This window comes from Tamandua tetradactyla, chromosome 8, assembly GCF_023851605.1.
Source record: "Tamandua tetradactyla isolate mTamTet1 chromosome 8, mTamTet1.pri, whole genome shotgun sequence".
Lineage (NCBI taxonomy): Eukaryota > Metazoa > Chordata > Mammalia > Pilosa > Myrmecophagidae > Tamandua > Tamandua tetradactyla.
The window spans coordinates 74,371,072-74,383,428 of NC_135334.1; the positions used below are offsets into that span (position 1 = coordinate 74,371,072).

A 12,357-nucleotide genomic window follows, 5' to 3' on the forward strand; every position below is an offset into this window, starting at 1 on the left:
TATCCCACAATGCTGAAAAGGGAGTACTTACCTCTTTTTGGCCATGAAAGTAAAGTGGCTCATGTTTACTCTCTGAATCACTTGCCTCTTAGACCCACACCGTACACTGTTAACCATTCATACATAAAGGTCATTGTTATTGTTTATTCTCTGCCTACAACTGGCCTGGGATAGCGGGGACCCTAGAATACTTATGGAGGATCTCCTGCTAACTGGCAAAGAACTGAGAGACAAAGTGGCTTACATTGTAGGAGCGGGGGTGCCTCTGCTTCCACTGCACCAGGAGTAGCTGGGCCACCACCAAAGTAGCGATGAGGATGAGGACCATCTCAGCATGCATGGCTTCATGGCCACGGTGCTTGGCATGCATGCGTGCGTGCTCAACCCTGAAAGCCAAATAGATGGAGTGAGCTAGGTCAGGGATAGTATGGTGGTAAACAGGCAATACTTTCCAAGAATATCTCATGGGACCAGAACTCAGAACACACCCCTATGTTTAGCAGCTGCAAGGTATGTGAAAATTAGGGGCTAGAACACAGGCCCTGAGAAGACCAGCTCCTAAAGAATGCATTTTGGGATAGAACAAGGCCTCTATGGGTCCAAGGAACCAAGCTCAGACATTGTGATTAGAGATGGGTGGTCTGCTGCTCCCTCCCATAAGGGCAGAATGAGCTAACACCTTTCCTGCAGCAGGAAGGAAATTCCCAAGAAAAGCAAGTTCACTGCCCATTTCAGGTATGTTTCAACCAGTTACTAAAAGGAGAAAGTAAAACAGAGAAAAGGTTATAGCCATAAAACCTTATACTCTAGCTCAATGATATTTATGACATCAAATAAATAAGTAACACTGCAAACGTGTGCTGATTCCAGGGTTAAAGTCTTGCCCCACACATCCTACCCTCCCTGCCAGGGTCAGGAATCCTTAAGGCTAATTCAAGCCTGAAGAATCTGGACTGCTTCATCTTTATACTATTTCAACAGTGACTTCGTCATCAGCCTTCACAGGTAAAAGTCTCCTCAAGGGTTCAAGGAAGCTCAGTAACTACAGTAGAGTTTGAAACTTTTATTTAATCTAAGCTCAGCATTCTCTGGTCCTGAGGATTAACACATGCCCATTTCCTTGGCCAATACAGGCAAAAACTTCTGAGAACAGAGCAGAATAATCCCACCACTCTGGGTTAGAGTCAGCCAAGTGAGAGGAGTGAGTAAGAAGAGTAGGTACATAGGTGGTTCAGTGGAATAATGTGTGCCTGCCACGCAGGAGACCTGGGTTCAATTCACAACCCAAGCACCAAAAAAAAAAAGTTAGAGAAAAAAGCAAATTAAAATGTTGCCTGTAGACAGGAGATTCTAAACAAATATCCCACACACAGGGCTACTGAAAAAGGACAATACAAATGGTGTCTTTATGGAATTCCCAAGGGTAAAGAAAGACCAACAGAAAAAAAGAACCCAGTAGGATGAATTACGGATAAATATATAACAAAGCAAATATAGCAAAAAATTAATCAAGGATTCTAAGTGGTAGGTATTAGGGTGATCGCTAAATGATTCTTTCAGTTTTTCTGTATGTTTGAAATTTTTCATAATAAAATGCTACAAGAGAAAAAAAGAAAGAAAGAAAACACACACACAAAGGAAAACCTTGGGCAGTGTAAGCAGCCAAATGTCAGCTAGCCAGTCAAAACACCTAAGGGTTCATCCTGTATAAATCTTAGGTGGCAGAATCTTGCAGAAAGTGAATGGGTTGGAAGTCAAAAACTTAGGTTCAGATTCACCTGTGTGACCTTGGCCAAGAAACTTCAGGCCTCTACATCACAATTTCTTCACCTATCAAAAGAAATTCCTATCTGTTCTGGCTTACTCATAGGCTATAGTGATGATAAGAAAAGCCAAAAAGATGGAGAACACTAACAAATTTAAGAACTGTGAGGAGGCATAAAGATAGCAAGAGACAAGTTTCTTGTTCTCAGATAGTATATAACTGAATGGATGCGTAAACATGAAATCAAAGAAAGGATCTAGAAAAGACCAGAGAAGTCATCTACTCTAAGCTCATACCCAATGAAAATTTATTTTTGTGGTCCTCTGCTTGTATACTTCTATTGACTGAGAACTATGCCTCTTGAGGTAGTCTGCTCTAGAAGCAGCAGTGTCTGGCACATTGTAGGCACTAATGTTATTCTATGAAAGGACAAAATTCTAATGCTTTAAGGGACCAGAAGTTCACTATCTGTCTAGATATCTGTTTATTGAAAGACATTTCTGTTATTGAGATAAAATCTACTTTCCTACAGCTTCAATCTATTAAACATAATCCTATACTTTGGAACAATGAAGGACACAGATGCTCCTCTTTTCCAATGCTACCACTTTAAAGATTTATCATGATCCTATCAAAACAAATAAAAAACACAACTATCCTGTTCCTATCACCACTTTCCTATGCCCTTTTAGTCTAACAGTTCTAGTTCTTTCAATCACTATTCACAAAACATGACATAAAGACCATTTATTCCGTTTGCCTTCTTCAAGACATTGCCCAGTTAGTTTAAGATCCTCTTAATAAGCAGTACCTAGAACAAACTCATGTGACCTACACAAAGCAGAGTACAGTGGCACTGTAACCTTCCTTAAGGCAGATAGCATATTTCTATAAATAACTTCTAAATTTTCTGGACTATTTTGGTAGCTGAAGTATGCTATTGGTACATACTGAGCCTAAAGTCACCTAAAATCATTCTGAGTTTGTTATGAAGTTGGTATCTTTGCCATCCTATACCTGTATAACTGACAGTTTCAATTCAAATGAAGTTTCTCCCCTTATTAAATTTTACTTGTTTAATTTAAGCTCATTGGTCAACCTCCTTGTGAAGTGTGTATGGAAGGAAACCATCATCAAACTCCTTTAGTGATTGAGAATCACGACACAAACATAATGTTCGTTGACTCACTCTGATTATAAAGCAAGTTAGTGGCAGATTCGAGATCAGAAGATACATCTCCCATTTTCTTAACTAGAGCTCTCCACTCCATAACGTGGATACTAATGATGATGGTGATGATAATTATCTTCACAGCAGGTAACAATTACTGGGAGCTTACACATACCAGGAACTGTTTTAAGAGCTTCATATATATTAATCTTCACAACTCCATGAAGTAGGTAGTTATGATACTCATTTTACATATGGAGAAAACTAAGGCAGTGAGAAATTAACTTACCCAAATTCGCACAGCTACTAAGTGGCAGAACAGTATTCAAATCCTAATGAATGATGTGGTGCAATTACCTACTTATTCCCTGGGACTAAGGGAGTTATCCAGCATGACCCACATACTGGGAAAGATATTAAAAGACCTGTCCTGCCAATATTGAGCCATTGCTTCCTAAACACACAGGCAAGCAAAATATAGATATAGAATTCTATTTGCTGAGCTAACCTGCAGTTCCCAGAATGAGAGGCCCATTCAGCCACACTTACCTCCACTGTTCCTCTGGAGACAGGTCTGACATATCAACCTGCAGAAAAACACCATGAGAAAAAGCTGTTACTGTCTTAAGAAATGTCCCTACCCAACATGAGATGCCCACACATTCACAAAACGTTCAAGGAATCATGGGAATCTTCAACTCTCAAAATGTCTATGACACCTTCCCCAACACTATTTTACATTCATCTTTCCCTTTTCTAAACATTTCCTTGGACTCATGCCTATGACTTAGTGTCTTGCATGTGTTGTGCTAAGCAATGACAGCAAAAGAATGAAAAAGTTCTAACCCCCAAGAAGCTCTCACAGTCTCGTGAGGAAGACAGACACACAAACAGATTTTTTTTAGTTATATGCTAAAGACTACCTATGGAAGAATAAAACAGTGGTTTCTAGCCCAATCTGGGGTGTTATAGATTAGTGAAGACTTCCTGGAAGAAATGTAAAGAAAAGAAGGATGTTCCAGGCAAAGGGACCAACATAAACATGAAGGAATAAAGTTGCATGGTATATAAACAATTGAGTGTGCCTAGAGCAAAGAAGTATGAATCAGGATTAGTGGGAGATGAAGCTAGACAACATATTCTGTCATATAATGCCATTTGACTAAGAATGGCGCCATGGTAGCAGGCAGAACATTAGACTAGATTGAACTGAGCTTTAGATGCTACTCTGCTCTTAACTAGCAGTATGGCCTTCCAACCTCAAAGTTTTGGTTCTATTTACAACAGTCCTGTCCTAGAGCAAGGTTTCTCAACCTTGTCACTACTGACAACCTTGGGCTGGCTAATTCTTTGCTGGAGGGGTGCTGGGGAGAAGCTGTTTTATATATTATAGGATGTTCTAGTAGCTTTCCTGGCCTCTACTTGCTAGATGCCAGTAGTATCCCCCCAGTTGCAATAACCAAAGATGTCTCCAGACATAGTCAAATGTCCCCTGGGTGACAAAACTGCCTCCTATTGAAAAACACTCTAGAGGACTTCCCGGCCAAGATAGCAGCTTAACAATGTGTGCATTTTAGTTCATCCTCCAGAACAACTACTAAATAATCAGAAACAGTACAGAACAGTTCCTGGGGCCACGTCAGTGACTGAACAACACAGCGTACCCCAGTCTGGACCAGGTGGACTGGCTGTGAGCCTCCCAGAACTGTGAGTTCCCCAAGACTCGGTAGCCGGCACCCCTCCCTGACAGGCTGCTCTCCACAGGGGAAAGGAAAGAGGCTTTACCAGCAGCAAGGGCTGAGCCCAACCAAACGCCAATTGCTTGGTTAACAAATTCTGACTACTAAAAATAGGCCCCCAGCTCAGGTAAACCTGGTCAAAGCAGAGGTCGCTCATTTTAGCTCTGGCACCAAGGGGGCAGGGCTGACGGAAAAAGAAAAAAATTTAAAAAGGAAACACAGGTTTTTGTGGCTGTGTTTTTACAAAGGCTTCACTGCCTTTGGATACAACAGCAGGGCTTCTCAGGCTGCAACTGCCCCAGGCAAGGCAGAAACAAGCTCGTTTGAGGGCTTGTCTGGAGCCTATGCTTTCCCAAGGGGAGGGGTGAAGCCCAACTCAGGTGAAATCCCTCCCTCAAGGAATTCAGACATCAGGGCTTGGTAATTTGAAGCCATTAAAACCAGCCTACAACCTCTCCTCTGTCTCCACCACACCTCCAGCAGGGAGAATCTGCCAAAGTTAAAGGCACCACATCACCTTATGCTGATGGGACCTGCAGGCAGACAACCACCACATACTGGACAGGATAAGAAAAACAGAGCCGGGAGACTTCACAGGAAAGTCTTTTAATCTGCTGAGTCTCACCCTCAGGAAAAACTGATGCAGGTGACTCTTTCTGCCTGATAGGAGGCCAGTTTGGTCTGGGAAAATCTGGCTGCAGTCTATAATACCTAAGTAGACCCTCCTAAGTGTGAGCGGGGGAAGGCACCATACAAGCAGGGCAAGAACACAAGAACTGAAAAATTCTCCTCTGTTAAACAAAACCTAAGCTAGAGGTCCAGATAAAGCTGAACTGAACGTCAAAGAACATAAAGACAACAAATTCATCCAGCAAGAAAACCCTAGGTAAAAGAGGTGAAAGCAATCTCCAGAATAAACTAATTAAGGTAATTAAATGCCTAGATGCCAGCAAAAAATAACAAATCACACTAGGAAAATTGAAGATATGGCCCAGTCAAAGGAACAAACCAACAACTGAAATGACATACAAGAGCCGAAACAATTAATTCAGACTATACGAACAGACATGGAAAACCTCATCAAAAATCAAATCAGTGAATTCAGGGAGGATATAGAGAAGGCAAGGAATGAACAAAAAGAAGAAATCAAAAGTCTGAAAAAACAAATCACAGAACTTATGGGAATAAAAGGTATGGATGGTAGAAGAGATGAAAAAACAATGGAAACCTACAACGGTAGATTCCGAGAGGCAGAAGATAGGATTAGTGAACTGGAGGACGGAACATATGAAATCCAACAAGAAAAAGAAAATATAGTGAAAAAAATGGGAAAATATGAGCAGGGACTCAGGGAATTGAATGATAATATGAACTGCATGAATATACATGTTGTGGGCATCCCAGAAAGAGAAGAGAAGGGAAAAGGAGGAGAAAAACTAATGGAGGAAATTATCACTGAAAATTTCCCAACTCTTATGAAAGACTTAAAATTACAAATCCAAGAAGTGCAGCGTACCGCAAAGAGAACAGATCCAAATAGACATACTCCAAGACATTTACTAATCAGAATGTCAAAGGTCAAAGAGAAAGAATCTTGAAAGCAGCAAGAGAAAAGCAATCCATTACATACAAGGGAAGCCCAATAAAATTATGCATAGAACTCTCAGCAGAAACCATGGAGGCGAGAAGACAGTGGGATGATATATTTAAATTATTAAAAGAGAAAAACTGCCAACCAAGAATTCTACATCCAGTAAAACTGTCCGTCAAAAATGAGGGAGAAATTAAAACATTTTCAGACAAAAAATCACTGAGAGAATTTGTGACCAAGAGACCAGCTCTGCAAGAAATACTAACGGGAGCAGTGAGAGACAGATACAAAAAGACAGAAGAGAGAGGTGTGCAGAAGAATGTAGAAAGGAAGACTATGAATAAAGGTAAAAAGGAGGAAAATTAATATGATATGTAAAATCTAGAAGGCAAAGCAGCAGAAGAAAGTACTACCCATGCAGTAATAACACTAAATGTGAATGGATTAAACTCCACAATCAAAAGACATAGACTGGCAGAATGGATTAAAAAACAGGACCCATCTATATGCTGTCTCTACTCAAAGGACATGAGGGCAAGGACACAAACGGACATTTGAACACCAATGTTTATAGCAGCATTATTTACAATTACCAAGAGATGGAAACAGCCAAAATGTCCATCAACAGACGGGTGGCTAAACAAACTGTGGCATATACATACAATGGAATATTATGCAGCTGTTAAGACAGAATACAGTTATGAAGTATGTAACAACATGGATGGACCTTAAGGACATTATGCTGAATAAGATTAGTCAAAAATGAAAGGAGAAATACTGTATGGTCTCACTTATATGAACTAACATTAGTGAATAAACTTGGAATATTTCATTGGTAACAGAGAAGATCATCAGGAGACAAAAACAGGGTAAGATATTGGGTAATTGGAACTGAAGGGATATAGCTTGTGCAACAGGACTAAATATAAAAACTCAGAAATGGACAGCACAATACTACTTAACTGTAATACAATTATGTTAAAACACTAAATGAAGTTGAATGTGAGAATGAGAGAGGGAAGAGGGCTGGGGGGCATAAATGAAATCACAAAAAAAGATAGACAATAAAGATTGAGATGGTATAATCTAGGAATGCCTAGAGTGTATAATGATAGTGACCAAAGGTACAAATTTTAAAAATGTTTTTGCTTGAGGAAGAACAAAGGAATGTCATTACTGCAGGATGCTGAAAATGGATGGTAATTAATATTTAAAAATTTCAACTTACGTGTGAGACTAAAGCAAAAAAATGTTTATTTGGTACAAAATTTATATTTTGACTTGTGCATGTCCTAACATAACTTATTTAGATGGTTGGTTGAGCAATATAAATACATGAAACTTTGGGTAGGACATGAGATTTTGTTGGTTTGTCCCAGAGTGATTTGATCAGTGAGTGGAAAAGTATTAGCAAAGTCCCCATCAGGGAATGGTGAGAACGGGGGAAAATTCAACCTCCCCAAGTTGAATTCTTGATATTTTCACCAGCAGTGTGGACAACCAAAGCTACAGGCTGAGCTCCCAGTCTTGGGGTTTGTTCATATGAAACTTAACCCCACAAAGGATAGGTCAAGCCTACTTAAAATTAGGCCTAAGAGTCACCCCCAAGAGAACCTCTTTTGTTGCTCAGATGTGGCCTCTTTCTCCAGCCAACACAACAAGCAAACTGACCACCCTCCCTCTGTCTGCGTGAGACAAGACTCCCAGGGGTGTGGACCTTCCTGGCAACGTGGGACAGTAATCCTAGAATGAGTTGAGACTCAGCATAAAGGGATTGAGAGAACCTTCTCGACCGGGGGGGGGGGGGGGCCGAGAAGTGAAATGAGACAAAGTGTCAATGTCTGAGAGACTCCAAACAGAGTCGAGAGGCTATCCTGGAGGTTATTCTTACGCATTAAGTAGATATCACCTTGTTATCTAAGAAGTAATGGAGAGACTGGAGGGAACTGTCTGAAAATGTAGAGCTGTGTTTCAGTAGCCATGTTTCTTGATGATGATTGTATAATGATATAGCTTTCACACTGTGACTGTGTGATTGTAAAAACCTTGTGTTTGATGCTCCTTTTATCTACCTTGTCAAAAGATGAGTAGAACATATAGAATAAAAATAAATAATAGGGGGAACAAATGTTAAAATAAATTTAGTTTGAAATGCTAGTGATCAATGAAAGGAAGGGGTAAGGGGTACAGTATGTATAATTTTTTTTTTCTGTTTTCGTTTTATTTTTATTTTGTCTTTTTATTTCTTTTTCTGAATTGATGCAAATGTTTAAGAAATGATCGTGATGATGAATATGCAACTATGTGATGATATTGTGAATTACTGATTATATATGTAGAACGGTATGAGCAAATGTCAAGAATGTTTATGTTTCTTTCTTGTAACTTTTTTAATTAATAAAAAAATTGCATTAGACTTCCAGAAAAGATGGCAGCTTAGAAAGATGCGCAGGTCTTAGTTCCTCCTCCAGAACAGCTACTAGAGAAGTAGAAACGATTCAGAACAGCTCCCGGAGCCAGGACAGAGACCAAGAAGACAGCGTACCCCATTCTGGAACGGCTGACTGGCTGGGAGAACCCGCTCCGGTGAGATCAACGAGTCCCTCCCTCCCTCCTTTCCGGGCCGGCTGGGAGAATTAGACAGGTAGTCCCCTCAAGCCGTGGCGGATGGTGCTCCCCACCCCACGCATGGCCCCCCGGACCAGCTGGGAGAATTGGATCGGAGATCCCCAAGCCGCAGAGAACGGCAACTGGGATCCCTTCCAAATACGTGGCTTCCCTGTCCGGCTGGGAACGGTGGATAGACACTTCCTCAAGCCACGGCGGCTGGCACCCTCATGCCACGCTTGGCGTCCCGGGCCGGCTGGGAAATTTGGACAGGCGTTCTCCCAAGCCGCAGAGGCCGGTGACCCTCCCCGCGCACAGATCCCCGGGCCGGCTGGGAGATTCGGATTGGCACTCAACCAAGCGGCTTCGGCTGGCAACCCCCCCCACAGCGAGAGTTTTCCAAAGTTAAAGGACCCATAGCATCTTTTACTGGTGGGACCCGCAGACAGATGAGCACCACGAGCGCCACCTACTGGGCAGGATAAGAAAAACAGAGCCCAGAGATTTCACAGAAAAATCTTACAACCTTGTTGGGTCCGACACCCAGGGAAATCTGACTAAATGCCCAGACGCCAGCAGAAGATAACGGATCACGCTCAGAAAATTGAAAATATGGTCCAGTCAAAGGAAAAAACCAATAGTTCAAATGAGATACAGGAGTTGAGACAACTAATGCTGAATATACGAACAGAAATGGAAAACCTCTTCAAAAATGAAATCGATAAATTGAGGGAGGACATGAAGAAGACATGGGCTGAACCAAAAGAAGAAATAGAAAAACTGAAAAAACAAATCACAGAACTTATGGGAGTGAAGGACAAAGTAGAAAAGCTGGAAATAACAAACGATACCTACAATGGTAGATTTAAAGAGACAGAAGCTAGTATTAGTGAATCGGAGGGTGGAACATATGAATTCCAAAAAGAAATAGAAACTATAGGAAAAAGAATGGAAAAATTTGAACAGGGTATCAGGGAACTGAATGACAAGATGAAGCGCACAAATATACGTGTTGTGGGTGTCCCAGAAGGAGAAGAGAAGGGAAAAGGAGGAGAAAAACTAATGGAGGAAATTATGACTGAAAATTTCCCGACTCTTATGAAAGACCTAAAATTACAGATCCAAGAAGTGCAGCGCACCCCAAAGAGAATAGACCCAAATAGGCATTCTCCAAGACACTTACTAGTTAGAACGTCAGAGGTCAAAGAGAAAGAGAGGATCTTGAAAGCAGCAAGAGAAAAACAATCCATCACATACAAGGGAAACGCAATAAGACTATGTGTAGATTTCTCAGCAGAAACCATGGAAGCTAGAAGACAGTGGGATGATATATTTAAATTACTAAAAGAGAAAAACTGCCAACCAAGACTCCTATATCCAGCAAAATTGTCCTTCAAAAATGAGGGAGAAATTAAAACATTCTCAGACAAAAAGTCGCTAAGAGAATTTGTGACCAAGAGACCAGCTCTGCAAGAAATACTAAAGGGAACACTAGTGTCAGATACAAAAAGACAGAAGAGAGAGGTATGGAGAAGAGTGTAGAAAGAAGGAAAGTCAGATATGATATATACAATACAAAAGGCAAAATGGTAGAGGGAACTATTATCCAAACAGTAATAACACTAAATGTTAATGGACTGAATTCCCCAATCAAAAGACATAGACTGGCAGAACGGATTAAAAAACAGGATCCTTCTATATGTTGTCTACAGGAAACACATCTTAGACCCAAAGATAAACATAGGTTGAAAGTGAAAGGTTGGGAAAAGATATTTCATGCAAATAACAACCAGAAAAGAGCAGGAGTAGCTATACTAATATCCAACAAATTAGACTTCAAATGTAAAACAGTTAAAAGAGACAAAGAAGGATACTATCTACTAATAAAAGGAACAATTCAACAAGAAGACATAACAATCATAAATATTTATGCACCGAACCAGAATGCCCCAAAATACGTGAGGAATACACTGCAAACACTAAAAAGGGAAATAGACACATATACCATAATAGTTGGAGACTTCAATTCACAAGAGAAATTAGTAAATATCTTGAGGCGAAAGAAAATGAAAACACAACATATCAAAACCTATGGGACGCAGCAAAGGCAGTGCTAAGAGGGAAATTTATTGCCCTAAATGCCTATATCAGAGAAGAAGAAAAGGCAAAAATTCAGGAATTAACTGTCCACTTGGAAGAACTGGAGAAAGAACAGCAAACTGACCCCAAAGAAAGCAAAAGGAAAGAAACAACAAGGATTAAAGCAGAAATAAATGAAATTGAGAACATGAAAACAATAGAGAAAAATCAATAAGACCAGAAGTTGGTTCTACGAGAAAATCAATAAGATTGATGGGCCCTTAGCAAGATTGACAAAAAGAAGAAGAGAGAGGATGCAAATAATAAGATCAGAAATGGAAGAGGAGACATAACTATTGACCTCACAGAAATAAAGGAGGTAGTAACAGGATACTATGAACAACTTCACGCTAATAAATACAACAATGTAGATGAAATGGACAAGTTCCTAGAAAGGCATGAACAACCAACTTTGACTCAAGAAGAAATAGATGAGCTCAACAAACCAATTACAAGTAAAGAAATTGAATTAGTCATTCAAAAACTTCCTAAAAAGAAAAGTCCAGGACCAGACGGCTTCACATGTGAATTCTATCAAACATTCCAGAAAGAATTAGTACCAACTCTCCTCAAACTCTTCAAAAAAATCAAAGCGGAGGGAAAACTACCTAATTCATTCTATGAAGCCAACATACCCTCATACCAAAACCAGGCAAAGATATTACAAAAAAAGAAAACTACAGACCAATCTCTCTAATGAATATAGATGCAAAAATCCTCAACAAAATTCTAGCAAATCGAATCCAACAACACATTAAAAGAATTATACATCATGACCAAGTAGGATTCATCCCAGGTATGCAAGGATGGTTCAACATAAGAAAATCAATTAATGTAATACACCATATCAACAAATCAAAGCAGAAAAATCACATGATCATCTCAATTGATGCAGAGAAGGCATTTGACAAGATTCAACATCCTTTCCTGTTGAAAACACTTCAAAGGATAGGAATACAAGGGAACTTCCTTAAAATGATAGAGGGAATATATGAAAAACCCACAGCTAATATCATCCTCAATGGGGAAAAATTGAAAACTTTCCCCCTAAGATCAGGAACAAGACAAGGATGTCCATTATCACCACTATTATTCAACATCGTGTTGGAGGTTCTAGCCAGAGCAATTAGACAAGAAAAAGAAATACAAGGCATCAAAATTGGAAAGGAAGAAGTAAAACTATCACTGTTGGCAGACGATATGATAATATACGTCGAAAACCTGGAAAAATCCACAACAAAACTACTAGAGCTAATAAATGAGTACAGCAAAGCAGCAGGTTACAAGATCAACATTCAAAAATCTGTATCATTTCTATACACTAGCAATGAACAAGCGGAGGGGG

General features: G+C 40.0%; 1 protein-coding gene across 8 annotated transcripts in view; it reads right to left on the reverse strand.

Moving 5' to 3' along the window:
- Window positions 1-12,357, reverse strand: part of RNF121 (ring finger protein 121) — a 142,262-nt gene that overhangs the window by 85,258 nt on the left and 44,647 nt on the right. For all 8 annotated transcript variants that reach the window (XM_077113707.1, XM_077113705.1, XM_077113709.1 and 5 more), the window contains 2 exons: window positions 3,486-3,523; window positions 245-386 (listed from right to left, as the gene is read on the reverse strand). In XM_077113707.1, the coding sequence (XP_076969822.1) occupies window positions 245-386; window positions 3,486-3,523 (180 nt within the window). The remainder of the gene's footprint in view (window positions 1-244; window positions 387-3,485; window positions 3,524-12,357) is intronic.